The 17,312-nt window shown below is 43.5% G+C and overlaps 1 protein-coding gene across 8 annotated transcripts in view; it reads left to right on the forward strand.

Annotated features, from left to right (window-relative positions):
- KIDINS220 (kinase D interacting substrate 220) overlaps positions 1-17,025 on the forward strand; it is a 175,061-nt gene extending 158,036 nt beyond the window's left edge. For all 8 annotated transcript variants that reach the window (XM_043542283.1, XM_043542281.1, XM_037894114.2 and 5 more), the window contains 4 exons: positions 1,100-1,246; positions 11,076-11,174; positions 12,019-12,267; positions 14,555-17,025. In XM_043542283.1, coding sequence (XP_043398218.1) covers positions 1,100-1,246; positions 11,076-11,174; positions 12,019-12,267; positions 14,555-15,826 — 1,767 coding nt within the window. In that variant the 3' untranslated portion in view covers positions 15,827-17,025. The remainder of the gene's footprint in view (positions 1-1,099; positions 1,247-11,075; positions 11,175-12,018; positions 12,268-14,554) is intronic.
- Positions 17,026-17,312: the final 287 nt, after the last annotated feature.

The following is a 17,312-nucleotide window of genomic DNA, read 5'->3' on the forward strand; positions in this document are numbered from 1 at the left end:
GCTGGGATGATTTAGTTGGGGATTGGTCCTGCTTTGAGCAGGGGGTTGGACTAGATCACCTCCTGAGGTCCCTTCCAACCTTGATATTCTATGGCAAACAGGGAGCTTGTGATTGGTGGGGGAGGAATGAAGGATGGTAGGAGCCTCTGGTACATGCAATGAGCTTGACCTTCAAAAGCAGCTGTCTGATCCTCTAGCATAAATAACAGGTGTTTACTTTGTAAAATGTTCTTTTCCAATGTAGATATCATTATTGAGTGTTTGTCATGGACGCTCTGTAAAACTTTCAAAGAAAGCAGTATTCTACAGATTGCCCTATATCAATTAATAATTGGACCCAATTTACAGCTTGAAACATATCACTAATATAGATGCTCAAATATATTGCTGATGGATGTGGCATAAGAATCTAGATGGACAGTTTATCTGGGTATATTTTAACAGGATAGTGAAATTGCATAAACGTAGACTTACATTTCTTCCCCTTCACCTTGCTTTAGCCGCCTCTGTATCGTGGCACAGAAACCCCACAACTAGGAAGAATTTATGCTTTTCTGAGAATTTAGAGCCTTGTTGTACTGGCCACCTGCAGATGCATTCATTTTCCTTCCCCACACCCTCTTTGGTGTTATTTCCAGAAGCTGAGCTAGTTACCCTATGTCATCTGAGTCTAACGTTAGCATGAAGAGTTTAGGTAAAACAGTGGAATCCAGATTTTTTAATAAGGCCTAGTCTTGCTTTTAAAATTTGACCTAGTTAAATCTATGCAAACCCCTAATGGTGATGCTGTAGTTTAACCCTTGCTTATATTGATAATTTGTTATATCTTATATTGATTTTTTTAATTAGTTTGGTTAAACTAGAACACTTTTCTAGGATGAACAGTGTCTCAGCCATTTCCCTCTCATTATTATTGTTATTACTACCACCATATGTTAGCATTTTCCAGTATTATATTTAGATAATTTGGCACTAATCATGGTATTCTTACTTTTTAGCTCCATATCCAAAAATGCATGTAATTGAAGACCATTTGATTTGCATCAGACATGCTTAGCATTTGAATATATTGTTTGTGCACATTTTTCCGCTTGCATAGGGAACAGGAACAGTCACAGGATCAGCCACTGGAGGATCACATGTGCCTTTGAGCTCAATGAATGTGGAAGCCGTATGTGAGAAGCTGAAGCAGATAGAAGGGCTGGATCAGAGTATGTTACCTCAATACTCTGAAACTATAAGAAAGGTGATCCATTATTGTACTTCAATCATTTACATAACATTGAAACACAGGAATGCATGCACAGAAGAAATTATTTAACTGACGTATTGCATGAAAAATCTACTGAATCATTTTGAATATCAAAATAATACTTTTTATCTATGTATGTTCAAAGTAATGCAGCTTCTTTAATGCAAGGAAAATGTCCTGAGTGCTTCGTTATCTTGTATTTAAAACTGAGGTAAGGGCCCTAGTCACTAAAGTGAAATGTCAAAATGTGTTTTTTCTTGCAAAAAGAATATTGTGCATTATTATAATTAATTTACCCTGTTCAGTTTACCATGGTAATTTTCTTAAAGCCTGCATTTAATTTATTTTTTTACTCTCAGATGAGATTGTATAGTCTTTACCTTATTTTAGATCGAGGAAAAAAATGTGTCTGAAGACTCTTCCTCTCTCCTTTCCAAAGTCCTGTTATGTTTTCTGTTCAGTTAGGAGATAGTTCTTCCCCAGTTTATTCCCTTATCGTGGCTGATATATAAATGTTATATATGGAATGTTCTGGATGTGTGCAGAATACTAAAATTCTACATAGCCTACTGAAAGGCCTAGTACTGTCAAACTGGGTGCTCTGTGTGAGAGTTAACACAGGAAAACTACTTCTAAAACCTACCATCTCTACATGAATCAAGCAATGTATTACAAAAGCCTAATCTCAAAAGGTATGCTTTGCCTCTTGGTAGAGTAACTACATTTTTTTCAAAGAGTAAAAATAGGATCCCTGTCCCAGAGGGCTATTACAGATAAGTATTTTGTCAGGAAAGTGTGTAAAGGAGGATTTTGGCAGATATAGTATCTGTAGGGAGTCAAAAGGGGAGAAAAGATCCCCTTTCCGCCCTCCCATAGCTTTTCAGCCCAAGAGTTGGAACATATTACAATAAAGTATGGGCATCTATTTACCCTTCATTGTTTTCTCCAAGTCCCAGCCCTGTGATTGTATTTTCTACTCCTGTAACTGCAGGCCCTGCAACTAGTTTATAGAAATCTCCCATGCCCCAAGACTCCCCTATCTTTTAGTCTTCTCATTTTATTTTTATATACTCCCTCTCTCCTGTTTTCTGTTTTTATATTTTATGTACCTTTGTTTTTCCTCACTTCATCCTCTGTCTCTCCTCCATTCAGTCCATTCACCCTTTCCTCCTCCCTCTTTACCTCTCACCCTTCCATATCTCCCTCACTTTCTCTGCCACACTTATTCACTCTCTCATTTATTCTGTCTTCCCTCCCATATGCTAAAATGACTCCCTTGTGTCCCCCCTGCCTTTTCACAATCATTGCTCCCCACTGATGCCAGGAAAGTGAAGAGCAGTGTTGAGGCTGGGTCAGTAGCCATTTCTGTATTAGGGTGGTGTTGCTGAGCTTTCTGTAAGTTCTGATTCTTCTTTGAGTGCTTGCCCATGTCCATTCCATATTAGGTGTGTGTGCTCACCACATGCACCGGTGCTGTAAGTTTTCCCCTCAGCAGTATCTGTAGGGGACCGGCTCTGGTGCCCTCTGGAGTGGCGCCCACATGGCGCAGTATAAGGGGCGCCACCGGCTCCCCCCACCCTCAGTTCCTTCTTGCCGCCAGTGACAGTGCTGGAACATCTGATGCTTTGGCTAGCATTGATTCCTTCTCTGTTCTTGCAAAATTTGAAATCCTGTAAAATAGTTATACATAGTAGTTTTCTTAGTTACCCTTAGTAGTAGTTCTCAAACTCTCTGTTAGTCCCAAACGGGACCTGGTCAGGGCATGCCCTGGTCCCCAGGCTTTGAGCCCTGTGATGGTTGCAAACGCCATATGCCCATCAGTGGTCCCCATACCAGCTGCTTAAGGACACACAAGTGACAAATGCCATATCTGCAAGTCCTTCAAATCTAGGACAAAGAAGGAGCGCAATATCCGTCTAAGCGTTCCTAATGGAGTCGTCGCTCACTTCTGCACCGGAGCAGCGGTCTGACTCTGCACCGAGCACTGTGGTCTCCGTGCACAGTGTTCCCCTGGTGCCGTTCACGAGCCGGCACTGGTCTCCCTCCATCACTCTGGTCAAGAAGCCAAAAAAGACTGTGAGGGGAAGATCTCCTACCTCCTGCAAGGGAAAAGAGAGGGCACAGGGCGAGCCAAGACCCATGTCAGGCAGCAGTACCATTCCCCATCAAGAGGGACGTCCCACCAGCTTTCACCTGCGCACAGCCATCACGCCTCAGAATGGGAGAGGCAGGCTCAGTAGAGCCCTCTTCGGTCCCCTCACCAGGGGCAGCGATCGAGGAACTTGAGGTGTACCTTGCCGGTAGATTGGCGCAGACCCTCTGAGGCATGCTCCGCCTGGCAAGAACTTCAGGACCAGCCCCGACCATCTTCAAGGGCCCAGGACTGATCCTGGGACCAATCGGGCACCAGATACCGCCGACCACCGGGCTGTCATTGCCCGTCTCCAAAAGGAAGGTCACCCTACTCAGGACAAGAGTCACCGCTCAGCCCGATCCTGGTTGCCCAGGACCAACCGCTTCGCTGGTGGCTCGGAGTGAGGTTCCGTGATTGCGGGACAAGCCCTGGTACCGACGGTGCCAACGACATTATCAATACCGAAACCTGTCCCATGGCCCCAAGTGCAGTGGCTGGTCCCATGGATACCGTGGATCCTTTGGGGGTTCACCCAGCCTTCCCAGGCTGCCCAATGGGTGTTGGGAGCCTCGGACAGGCCATGGCCTTGGTATCCCGTCCGCCGCAGGAGACTTCAGGGGGTAAGACCCTGCAGGTCCAGGAGGACCCAGGAAAGCAAGCTGCTGGATCACGACTGGATGTGGAGGTTCCCATTGCACAGGCCTCAGCCTCGTCTGGCAATGACAAGGACATCACGGGGCCCACTCACCCAGTTCCTCAGGATGATGCCGAGGCGCACCAGGAACTTTTGAAGAGGGTCGCTTCTAACCTCGGGCTTCTTGCAGGGGAATTGGAAGAGCCCTCAGTCTCTCTGATGTCCTCTGTTCCTCGGCTCCTGCTAGGGTGGCTCTACTCTTTCATAAAGGGATTTCTAAGATCACTAATGCCCTGTAGGAGACTCCCTCTTCCCTGGCCCCTATCTCTAAAAGGGCGAAACGTAAGTACTTCATGCCAACCAAAAAGCATGAGTACCTGTACTCCCACCCAGCCCCCAATTCCCTTGTGGTCGAGGCAGTTAACCACAAGGAGAGGCAGGGACAACCCGGGCCCACCTTCAAAAATAAAGACTCAAGGAGGCTGGATTTATTCGTCTTCCAGCCTTCAACTGAGAGTGGCCAACCACCAAGCCCTCCTTCACCGATTTGACTTCAATATGTGGCAAACCATGGCCAAGTTCGTCAGGTCGCTCCCTGAGGCTTCCAAGAAGGAGTTCTGAGCGATCCTTGATGAGGGCACGACCGCGGCCAGGGCAGTCCTTCAGGCGGCGTGAGATGCTGCGGACGCTGCTGCCCGCACCCTGTCTTCTGCTATCTCGATGCGGCCAGCCTCTTGGCTGCTCCTCTCTGGGTTGTCCACCAAGGCTCAACAGTCAATGCAGGACCTGCCCTTCGACAGCAGGGCCCTATTGGCGGAGCAAATAGCAAATTGCATGGCCTCAAGGACTCCTGCACCACCCTAAAACTCCTGGGTCTTTACGTCCCTACCCCAGCATGTAAGCGGTTCAAACCGCAGCAGTCGCAGGGCCAGGGGAGTCAGCCTCAGCAGGACAAGCCCTATAAACAAGCCAAGGGCTACAAGCGCTGCCCAAGCCACCTGCCTCCACCTTCTGCCCAGTTGGACTTGACCTGTAATAAGTAGGGGGCCAAATGGTCATTTTGAGGGTGAACCCGAGGTGACCTACCAAACTATTCCCCGGATCCATCCTTCCCTGTATTCTCCAACCTCCTCTCCCTCTTCCTCCCTGCCTGGACAGCTGTAACCTCGGACCAATGGGTCCTCAGTACAGTGAAACAGGGTTATACCTTCCAGTTACTCTCCCCCCCCCCCGCCTTCCCTGTCCCTCTTCAGGGACCCCCTCACAAGAGTCTCCTTGTGCAGGAGGTAAAGGGGTTACTACAGCCAGTTGCAGTGGAAGAAGTTCCTCTTGAGTATCATAGAATCATAGAATATCAGGGTTGGAAGGGACCTCAGGAGGTCATCTAGTCCAACTCCCTGCTCAAAGCAGGACTAATCTCCAACTAAATCATCCCAGCCATGGCTTTGTCAAGCCTGACCTTAAAAACCTCTAAGGAAGGAGATTCCACCACTTTCCTTGGTAACGCATTCCAGTGTTTCCCCACCCTCCTAGTCAAAAAGTTTTTCCTAATATCCAACCTAAACCTCCCCCACTGCAACTTGAGACCATTACTCCTTGTTCTGTCATCTGCTACCACTGAGAACAGTCTAGATCCATCCTCTTTGGAACCCTTTTTCAGGTAGTTGAAAGCAGCTATCAAATTCCCCCTCATTCTTCTCTTCTGCAGACTAAACAATCCCAGTTCCCTCAGCCTCTCCTCATAAGTCATGTGTTCCAATCCCTTAATCATTTTTGTTGCCCTCTGCTGGACGCTTTCCAGTTTTTCCACATCCTTCTTATAGTGTGGGGCCCAAAACTGGACACAGTACTCCAGATGAGGCCTCACCAATGTCGAATAGAGGGGAACCATCACGTCCCTCGATCTGCTGGCAATGCCCCTACTCACACAGCCCAAAGTGCTGTTAGCCTTCTTGGCAACAAGGGAACACTGTTGACTCATATCCAGCTTCTCTTCCCCTGTAACCCCTAGGTCCTTTTCTGCAGAACTACTGCCTAGCCATTCGGTCCCTAGTCTGTAGCAGTGCATGGGATTCTTCTGTCCTAAGTGCAGGACTCTGCACTTGTCCTTGTTGAACCTCATCAGATTTCTTTTGGCCCAATCCTCTAATTTGTCTAGGTCCCTCTGTATCCTATCCCTACCCTCCAGCATATCTACCACTCCTCCCAGTTTAGTGTCATCTGCAAACTTGCTGAGGGTGCAATCCACGCCATCCTCCAGATCATTAATGAAGATATTGAACAAAACCAGCCCCAGGACCGACCCTTGTGGCACTCCGCTTGATACCGGCTACCAACTAGACATGGAGCCATTGATCACTACCCGTTGAGCCGGACGATCTAGCCAGCTTTCTATCCACCTTACAGTCCATTCATCCAGCCCATACTACTTTAACTTGCTGTTAGAAATACTGTGGGAGACCGTATCAAAAGCTTTGCTAAAGTCAAGGAATAACATGTCCACTGCTTTCCCCTCATCCACAGAGCCAGTTATCTCGTCATAAAAGGCAATTAGATGAGTCAGGCATGACTTGCCCTTGGTGAATCCATGCTGACTGTTCCTGATCACTTTCCTCTCCTCTAAGTGCTTCAGAATTGATTCCTTGAGGACCTGCTCCATGATTTTTCCAGGGACTGAGGTGAGGCTGACACTGAGGTGACTACAGGAACAAGAGGTTCTATTCCCAGTATTTCTTAATCCCAAAGGCCTACGGCCCATCCTGGGCCTGCGAGACCTCAACAAGTACCTAAAGAAGTTAAAATTCTGCATGGTTTCCCTGGCTTCTATTATTCCCTCCCTGGATCCAGGAGACTGGTATGCCACCCTCGACTAGAAGGACGCATACTTCCACACAGCACTCTTTCAAGGACACAGACACTTCCTCCGGTTTACGGTGGGGCCCCACCACTACCAGTTTGGAGTTTGCAATCCTTCCGTTTGGCCTGGCAACAGCACCCGAGAGTGTTTACTGAGTGCATGTCAGTGGAGCCAAGTGCAGCTTATCTCAGGCGCTGGGGTATTCAGATCTACCCGTACCTCAACTACTGGTCATCAAGGGCAGTTCCAGTCTCAAGTCCAAAGTGATGTCGCGGTGCTTCAGGCCACATGCTGCTCTCGGGGCCTACTGGCAAATGACAAAAAGTCAACGTTAGTGCCGGTGCAGAGGACAGAGTTCACCAGAGCAGTCCTCAAATCAACCTGCACCTGGGTGTTCCTGCTGCTGGAAAGGTTCCACACATTGACGAACCTCATCGCAGAAGTCTCCACGTTCCCTCTGACTACAGCCGGGGTCTGTCTGCGCCTCCAAAGTCCCACGGCAGCATGCACTTACATTGTCCGAATGCAGCCCCTGTAACAATCTCTGGGGATGGTCTATTCCCAGTCCAGAGACCCCTTGGAAAAGATCGTTATCATTCCCCAGGTGATACTTACCTCACTACGATGGTGGACTGACTGCAGGACAGTTCTGGAGGGGGTTCATAGAATCATAGAATCATAGAATATCAGGGTTGGAAGGGACCCCAGAAGGTCATCTAGTCCAACCCCCTGCTCGAAGCAGGACCAATTCCCAGTTAAATCATCCCAGCCAGGGCTTTGTCAAGCCTGACCTTAAAAACCTCTAAGGAAGGAGATTCTACCACCTCCCTAGGTAACGCATTCCAGTGTTTCACCACCCTCTTAGTGAAAAAGTTTTTCCTAATATCCAACCTAAACCTCCCCCATTGCAACTTGAGACCATTACTCCTCGTTCTGTCATCTGCTACCATTGAGAACAGTCTAGAGCCATCCTCTTTGGAACCCCCTTTCAGGTAGTTGAAAGCAGCTATCAAATCCCCCCTCATTCTTCTCTTCTGCAGACTAAACAATCCCAGCTCCCTCAGCCTCTCCTCATAAGTCATGTGCTCTAGACCCCTAATCATTTTTGTTGCCCTTCGCTGGACTCTCTCCAATTTATCCACATCCTTCTTGTAGTGTGGGGCCCAAAACTGGACACAGTACTCCAGATGAGGCCTCACCAATGTCGAATAGAGGGGAACGATCACGTCCCTCGATCTGCTCGCTATGCCCCTACTTATACATCCCAAAATGTCATTGGCCTTCTTGGCAACAAGGGCACACTGCTGACTCATATCCAGCTTCTCGTCCACTGTCACCCCTAGGTCCTTTTCCGCAGAACTGCTGCCTAGCCATTCGGTCCCTAGTCTGTAGCGGTGCATTGGATTCTTCCATCCTAAGTGTAGGACCCTGCACTTATCCTTATTGAACCTCATCAGATTTCTTTTGGCCCAATCCTCCAATTTGTCTAGGTCCTTCTGTATCCTATCCCTCCCCTCCAGTGTATCTACCACTCCTCCCAGTTTAGTATCATCCGCAAATTTGCTGAGAGTGCAATCCACACCATCCTCCAGATCATTTATGAAGATATTGAACAAAACCGGCCCCAGGACCGACCCCTGGGGCACTCCACTTGACACCGGCTGCCAACTAGACATGGAGCCATTGATCACTACCCGTTGAGCCCGACAATCTAGCCAGCTTTCTACCCACCTTATAGTGCATTCATCCAGCCCATACTTCCTTAACTTGCTGACAAGAATACTGTGGGAGACCGTGTCAAAAGCTTTGCTAAAGTCAAGAAACAATACATCCACTGCTTTCCCTTCATCCACAGAACCAGTAATCTCATCATAAAAGGCGATTAGATTAGTCAGGCATGACCTTCCCTTGGTGAATCCATGCTGACTGTTCCTGATCACTTTCCTCTCCTCTAAGTGCTTCAGGATTGATTCTTTGAGGACCTGCTCCATGATTTTTCCAGGGACTGAGGTGAGGCTGACTGGCCTGTAGTTCCCAGGATCCTCCTTCTTCCCTTTTTTAAAGATTGGCACTACATTAGCCTTTTTCCAGTCATCCGGGACTTCCCCCGTTCGCCACGAGTTTTCAAAGATAATGGCCAAGGGCTCTGCAATCACAGCCGCCAATTCCTTCAGCACTCTCGGATGCAACTCGTCCGGCCCCATGGACTTGTGCACGTCCAGCTTTTCTAAATAGTCCCTAACCACCTCTATCTCTACAGAGGGCTGGCCATCTCTTCCCCATTTTGTGATGCCCAGCGCAGCAGTCTGGGAGCTGACCTTGTTAGTGAAAACAGAGGCAAAAAAAGCATTGAGTACATTAGCTTTTTCCACATCCTCTGTCACTAGGTTGCCACCCTCATTCAGTAAGGGGCCCACACTTTCCTTGGCTTTCTTCTTGTTGCCAACATACCTGAAGAAACCCTTCTTGTTACTCTTGACATCTCTTGCTAGCTGCAGCTCCAGGTGCGATTTGGCCCTCCTGATATCTTTCCTACATGCCCGAGCAATATTTTTATACTCTTCCCTGGTCATATGTCCAACCTTCCACTTCTTGTAAGCTTCTTTTTTATGTTTAAGATCCGCTAGGATTTCACCATTAAGCCAAGCTGGTCGCCTGCCATATTTACTGTATTCAAGTAAATATAAAGAACAGGGTTCTGTTCAACAACCCCCCTCTGTCCATCGAGTTGGTGTCAGACACCTCACATCTCAGCAGGGGTGCACATCTTGGTGACCTCCAGACACAGGGGATGTAGTCCCCAGAGGAGGTGAAGTTGCACATAAACCTCAGAGCTCTGAGCAGTCCAGCTGACGTGCGGAGTCTTCCTGCCCCACCTGTCAGGCAAGGTGGTACGAGTTCTGACGGACAACACAGCCTCAGTGTTCTACATCAACAGGCAAGGGGGAGCACGCTCATCGACTCTCTGTCAAGAAGCACTCTGTCTATGGAACTTCTGCATCAGCTACAAAATCCACCTGGAAGCTTGTCACCTTCCCGGTGTCAAGAATACGCTGGCGGACCAGCTCAGCAGGGACTTCTTCTCTCACCATGACTGGTCGCTCCATCCAGAGGTAGCCTGCGTGATCTTCCTAAGGTGGGGAACTCCCCAAGTGGACCTGTTCGCTACGAGACAGAACAGGAAATGCCACCAGTTTTGCTCTCGGCAAGGTCTGAGCAAGGGCTCCCTCTCTGAAGCCTTCCTCCTGTCGTAATCAGGGAGCCTGATGTACGTGTTCCCTCCAATTCCACTCATCAGCAGGGTCCTAGCAAAGATCAAGAGAGACAAAGCACAGGTGGTCGTGATCACCCCGGCATGGCCTTGCCAGCACTGGTTCGGCATGCTTATGAGCTTGTCCACGGCCCCTCCCTAGCCCCTGCCCAACCACCCGCACCTGCTTTCACAGGACCACAGCTGTCTCCTACACCCCAACCTCGAGTTCCTCCACCTCTCAGCATGGATGCTGCATGGTTGAACCCAGAGGAACAGACCTGTTTGGAAGGAGTCCAACAGGTCCTCCTGGGGAGTAGGAAGCCCTCAACCAGATTGACTTACTTGGCCAAGTGGACAAGGTTTTTCCCGCTGGTGCTACATAGTGTAGTATAATCCATCCACACACCAGTGCCTCTTGAAGCAGGAAAATCCTGGTCTGATCAGGAGTTCTGGACTGTTGGAGACAGTTAGGGTTTGGGTAGAATCTTTCCTGAGCCATGCTTTTGACCTTTGTGTTACCTCTTACCTCTGTATGTTGGTCTCATGTCTCCACAGCTGTTCAAGTGTGACTAGAGTTCTAGTAAATTTGTTCCTGATCAATCAGGTGTTCTTTAGAGTAATACATGACTCTTCATATTTGGGGAGAGAGTTTGTCACAACCAAGGAATTGGGATTTGATCTTGAAATTGCCATTTGGTAGTCCATGGCATATACTGCAAGGCTTCCAAGGTAACCTCTATTTTTTAAAGGAACCTTCAAGTTTGAAAAGCAAAGTCAAGATTACTAAAAAGAAATATTTTTCAAGTAAATGATAAATTAGAAATATAAAATCCTTGTAAGAGTCCAAGATGATTTCTGGGTAAAATGAATCTTCTTATGAAATATTTACAGGGTTTTTTTTAATGTACCAAGTTCTTTTTACATAGTTTTACTTATTTTATTTAGGCAAACATAAATGGTCGTGTCTTGGCTCAATGTAACATTGATGAACTGAAGCAGGAGATGAACATGAATTTTGGTGACTGGCACCTTTTCAGAAGCACGGTAAGATAAAATTTTGAGCTTTTCCGTATCAACAGAAAGCTGATTATAGTTTTACATTTGATCTAGAACGCCTCATTTATTTTGCTTTTTCCTTGGTGCTATAAGTCAATTCTCATGGTAAATGTGCAGGCATGTATCATTACATTGGCTGCATCTTAAAACAAACTATTAAAGTATTGGTAGTATTGGACTTACACAAGCCATCCAGTGAGGGGCATCTGTATCTCTGATACTGTTAAGCCATACATGTATACTAAAAGATCTGTTCTTCCCTCAGCTTGAGGGTAAATAACATAGTTAATGGGAACTAGGGACAGGCATCAGACTGTTAAATTCTCCACAAAGATGTTTGAGTGCTGTTGATTCTCTACTCCTATACTACAGAATATGTTTGTGCTGCTAATTCACAGACTTGTAAATATTGACAGTTACTAGACAGTGTTTTATTGTGAGATTGACGTTTATTAAATCTATTAAATGTGCTATTTGTTTTTTCACTCTTAAACTTGTAATTAGTATTTTGTTTTACAGGAATTGTGTACTTTAAAATTGATAGTCTTTGGCATGTTAATGCTTTAAAAAGGCTGTGTACAGTAACTAAATATTAAGAATGATTTTCATTGCAGACAATGAGGACAGTTCCATAAAGAGCTCTCTCCCAAGTAGTCTTTTTTTGGTGATTCATTCACAAACACATGCAATTTTACAATTTAAAAAAAGCAAGTTGCATTTTCCTGTTTCCTTTTGTTTGGAATATAATACAATTTAAGAAAGATTACTTGCTCAAACCATTTTATCTTGCTTTGCTGTGTAATGACATTTGTCCTGTTTTTTACATGTTAAGGTACTCGAAATGAGAAATACAGAAAATCAGGTTGTTCATGAAGATTCTCGTGCAGTGAATGAACATGTTACCAATGTTATTCCTCACAATGAGCTTTCTCGTCGTCCTGTGCGTAATAGTGAATTGCCTCACACTGAGCTTACAGGAATTTCTGCTCAGGTTCCCTACGCTCTCAACTTCAGCTTTGAAGAACTGAACACAATTGGTCTCGATGAAGCTCCTCCACATCATAATAATTTGAGCTGGCAGGTATTTACTAAAGAGATTTATTTTGTTTACCTAATATGTGGGAAATTATTTTTTGTTAGATGATAGGACAGGCTGCCAGTCCACCCTGTCTATTCAGATACCCTCTCAACTCCCTGTCTTGCCCCAAGACCATAGTCTGGAGAGAGAGTAGGGAAAACCCCCAAATAAACCATTTCTGCTGCCTCATCCTAATTTTCTCTCACCCCCAATAGCTATTCCTCCTCCCTGGTAATTCCCCTCCAGAGGGAGAGTATGACTAAAGTACTTAGTTCACCTTGCATAAGGCAAGGTAAATACTAGATATTTCATCAGATAAATTCTATTAATCATACTGTTCAGTCCTCACAAATGGTAAATATTTTAATAACTTGCTACCAGCATGCCCCACTTAAAGGTTGAAACATATATTTATATATAATTTTAACATGCACAGTACTGATGGACGTCAGAGCCTAGGTCCTGTGTTGGCAAGTGATCCAGCATTAAAATCTGGGGTTGGAATCCTCCTCTCATTCTCCCACAAGTTTTGTGCATATAATTTTTGGCTTATAATTTCCAAAATCACACTAAGTATCAGCAGTTTTAGATATATGGGGCCTTTACAGAGGTTATACAGTTGATAAATGAATAAATGTTTTAAAGCAGTGGTCAAGATTTTCAAAAGTAACTAGTGATTTTCAGTGCCTCAAATTCTGGGCACCCAAAAATTGAGGCCTGATTTTCAGAGGGTAAATGCTCAGCACTTCTTGAAAATCAGGCATTTCAAGTTGGGCGCCCAGAAACTGAGGCACCCAAAGTCACTAATTACAACTCTTGGCCAATCTTTTTAATCATCATAGTTATAACTGAAATGTACACAAAATGGTTTAGGACATAAATGAATGTTTCTTATGAATGCTTTGGGTAGAATACAGTCTCAATATGTGCTTTTCAACACCAATATGGTGTGGCTCACTGTCTTTTATTTGTAGTTTTTCATTATATGTCAAGAGCCCAGGAATAATGGAAACAAAGATTTTGAAAGACAAACATTTAAAAAAAAAACAGCTTTGATACGAAAAGATCAAAACTTTAGAACCACAACAGAGAGAGAGACATTAATTCAGAAAAGTAAGAAATTAGTCAGTTTGACTGTCTACTTTTGGGAAGCATTGGAATCCACCATTCAGAGGATATGTAGCAAGTTTGCATTAATAAATAGACAAAAACTGGCTCATCTAAAGGGGAAAAGGCACCTTTTGGAAATGGGTAGCCAAATTAAATATTCTTTAGTGAATTAATTTAGCTGTATTCAGTAGGGAGTATGCATACATAACTGACCATATCCATCTTTGAGACGGCAATGTTTCATTATGGGCACTGAATTGCTCTAGCAGTTTGTCTTTCATTGAATATAGAAGACACTTATTTTAGACATTGTTTTATTCAGCATTAATCATGTTTGACAACTTCACAAAAGCCTAGTACATAGGAAAGAATCTTGTGAAGAGCTGTTAGTAATATTTAATAAATCACAAGACCTTAGTAGTAGTAGTATAGAGGGGGGTAACAAAACTACAGCCCGCAGGTAAGATCCTTCCTATGGCTTCTTGCACATGATTGCTTGCTAAAGGGAGCATGAACAGTTTTTGAGGAAAAAAGGAACAGAATCAAAAGAATAAAAAAAATGCATGTAGGACCAAGAGCAAGGTAAAAGAGAAAGGATAAGTGAAAGAGAAGGAGCGAAGAGAGAAGAGGTGAGGAACAGAGTTCATATTCTTAATCTGAGAGACTGATTTTTCTGAAACCAGCTAAATACAATGAAAGTTTCAGTTGTATATATTCAATACTAATGTTTTTAATTAGTTTCAAAATTTTCCCTCACAAATGTTTGTTGGCAATGAAATGTCCTTGAAATTTAAATGAAAAAAAAAATCTTATATACATATGTAAATACGTGTGTGTATGCGAGAAAAGCCTAAACTCAATACACCAAATTAATTTAATAATTATAAAGTGTTTTCAGAAAGGATAAACTTTAAATGTTTTGATAAAATACAGATTTGTATGTAATTTCTTTTTGCAATGGAACAGAAATGACTGTTTTTGTGGAGTTGATGAATGAGTGTGAATACAAATATGACTGTTAAGCATTTATACAGATCTTTTAAATGGCTGTTTAAGAATTTAACTGCCATGATGCATTACAGACAAAAGTTTTTCATTCATGCATATGTGCTATTGCTTCTGGTTATATTAAAATAACAAAGATAATAAGTGGTTTTATTTTTTTTGTTTTTTTTTCCAGTCACAAACTCGCAGAACTCCAAGTCTTTCAAGTCTCAATTCTCAAGATTCTAGTGTTGAAATCTCAAAGCTGACTGATAAGGTGCAGGCAGAATACAGAGATGCATATAGAGAATATATTGCTCAAATGTCACAGCTAGAAGGGGGTGCGAGTTCTACCACTGTAAGTGGCAGATCTTCCCCACATAGCACAGCAGCTTTCTGTATGGGGCAGAGCACATCAGGGGGCTCCCTCCATTCCAGTATAGAACAAGAAAAAGGAAAGGATGGTGAACAGAAACAAGATGATGGACGAAAGCCCTTTCTGATGAAGAGGGGTGATGTTGTAGATTACAGTACTTCAGGTGTTTCCACTAATGATGCATCTCCTTTGGATCCTATCACTGAAGAAGATGAAAAATCTGATCAGTCTGGTTCCAAGCTTCTTCCAGGAAAGAAATCTTCAGAAAGAACAAGCATTTTCCAGGCAGCAGATTTAAAACTAAAAGGAGTTACTTTGCGCTATCAGAAACTGCCAAGTGATGAAGATGAGTCTGGAACAGAAGAATCAGATAACACTCCACTTCTCAAGGAAGGAAAGGACAAGAAAATGGATGGGAAAGTGGACAAGCAACCAAAATCCCCAGAACACGGATCTGAGCCTATTAGAACCTTCATCAAAGCAAAGGAGTACTTGACAGACGCCCTTTTAGACAAAAAGGATTCCTCTGACTCTGGTGTGAGGTCCAATGAAAGTTCTCCAAACCACTCCCTCCACAATGATGGAGCGGATGATTCACAGCTTGAAAAAGCAAATCTCATTGAGCTTGAAGATGACAGCCACAGTGGAAAGAGAGGAATTCCACACAGTCTGAGTGGCCTTCAAGATCCAGCTGTGGCACGCATGTCAATTTGCTCAGAAGACAAGAAAAGCCCTTCAGAGAGCAGCTTAATAGCAAGCAGTCCTGAAGAGAACTGGCCTGCTTGCCAGAAAGTCTATAATCTAAACAGAACACCTAGTACAGTCACCCTAAATAATAACAGTGCTCCAGCCAATCGAGCTAATCAAAATTTTGAAGACATTGAAGGTATCAGAGATTCCTCTCAAATCATTCTGCGCCCTGGCTCCAGCTCAAATTCAACTGCGGTTCAGAATGAGAACCTAAAAAGCGTGGCTCACAAGCGAAGCCAGCGTTCAAGTTATACCAGGCTTTCGGAAGATTCTTCAGAGCTCCATGGTGTTACAGCCTCAGGCGCTGCAGGTTTTGGAGAAGAGAGAGAGAGTATTCTGTGAAAGGAACAAACAAAATTAAAACAGAGCACGTCTGTATGTCATAATTTTCTTAAAATCCCTGGTTTGTCAGTTCATGCTCTTGCTAGACACTTTTTATCTCTTTCAATAGCCTCCACTAACAAACCTGGATTTTTTTCCAGTCCTTTTTTTGGAAAGAAAAAATAACCTACACTATAAAATATTTCATTACCCCTTTCCCTAATTTATATTGCTAGTAAATATAATGCTCTTTTCCACAAATGAAAGCAGTACTTGTCTTTCTGCATGGGAATCAAATTCCTTGCCAAAGAATTTTTGGGAAAAAGATGTTTTAGGATTAAGTAGGTCAGGAATATTTCATATAAAAGTAAAACATAGACATTAAATGTCTGCTGCAATGCACAAAACTCACATTTTGTTATCCCTTCTAAAAATTCCAATTAAATAGCTTACTTTTAGCAAAATGTTGTACCATGTGTTGCCATCTGAATTTACAGAAGCCAGAAGACACAATATTAAAATCCCTCTGGCCCTTGGTAACTTGAAATTTCATACTTTTCATTAATTAGTTGATCTTCAAAAGTGTGTGCAACGTATGAAATAGAATATGTTGGTTAAGTATTAAGATACATGATTGGCTAACTGTACATCTTCATCACCTGTTAGTTTGTTCTATAATTGCTCTTGTTTTTGGCAATTTTATTTGTGCATTGTGCTGATAAGCTGTGTAGAGGACGTTGTCTGAATATAGTGTTAGAATTAACAGATATTTAGTATGTAATGTTCTCTCATTGATTTAGTGAGTGCTCTATTTATTGTTGGTATGTAATTTCACAATCGTTGCACTAAATAGTTGTAACTGCTGTTACATCAAGACAGTGTTTGTATGTAATGTCTGAATTTCTGAAGTACTGTTCTGCATGCCCTTTCACTAATATATTCTTTTTCACCTGGTTATAGAAAGGAAAAAGTAATTAGTGTTTGCCATTTTAAAAGTAACATTTAAAAATGAGAAGTTCAGTGATAATGTAGTGTACCAGCTTTCTTATGTTAGAGATAGAGTATTTAATCGTTTGTGTTTCAGTCAGCTAAATAATGTATCTGAATGTCACTGTAGCAAATACTTTGTACTGTACGTGAAATTTGCATGATTTTGGAAACGTGTTCAATCAAATGTACTCTAGTAGTATAGAGGGAATAATAAATAAATTGGCATATTGCTTTTGTGTCTGAGTTTCTGTTTATTATAGTGATTGTTTCCTCATTTGACAGAAAAATCAAATGTACTTGAGAGATTGTTATGGTTAAAGCAATCTATGAATTTAATAATGATTAATGCTTTACAAAGTAATATTTTTCATTAATAGAATCCCCATAATAAACATCAAGATACAAAAAACCACATTTGATCCATGGAGCAGGCAAACTTGGATCATTTTTTAGTAATTGGTACATGCGTGAGGGAGGTTAACCTCCCGCTGCTTGAAAATATTCCAGCGTCGTAATC

This window comes from Chelonia mydas, chromosome 3 (genome assembly GCF_015237465.2).
Source record: "Chelonia mydas isolate rCheMyd1 chromosome 3, rCheMyd1.pri.v2, whole genome shotgun sequence".
NCBI lineage: Eukaryota > Metazoa > Chordata > Testudines > Cheloniidae > Chelonia > Chelonia mydas.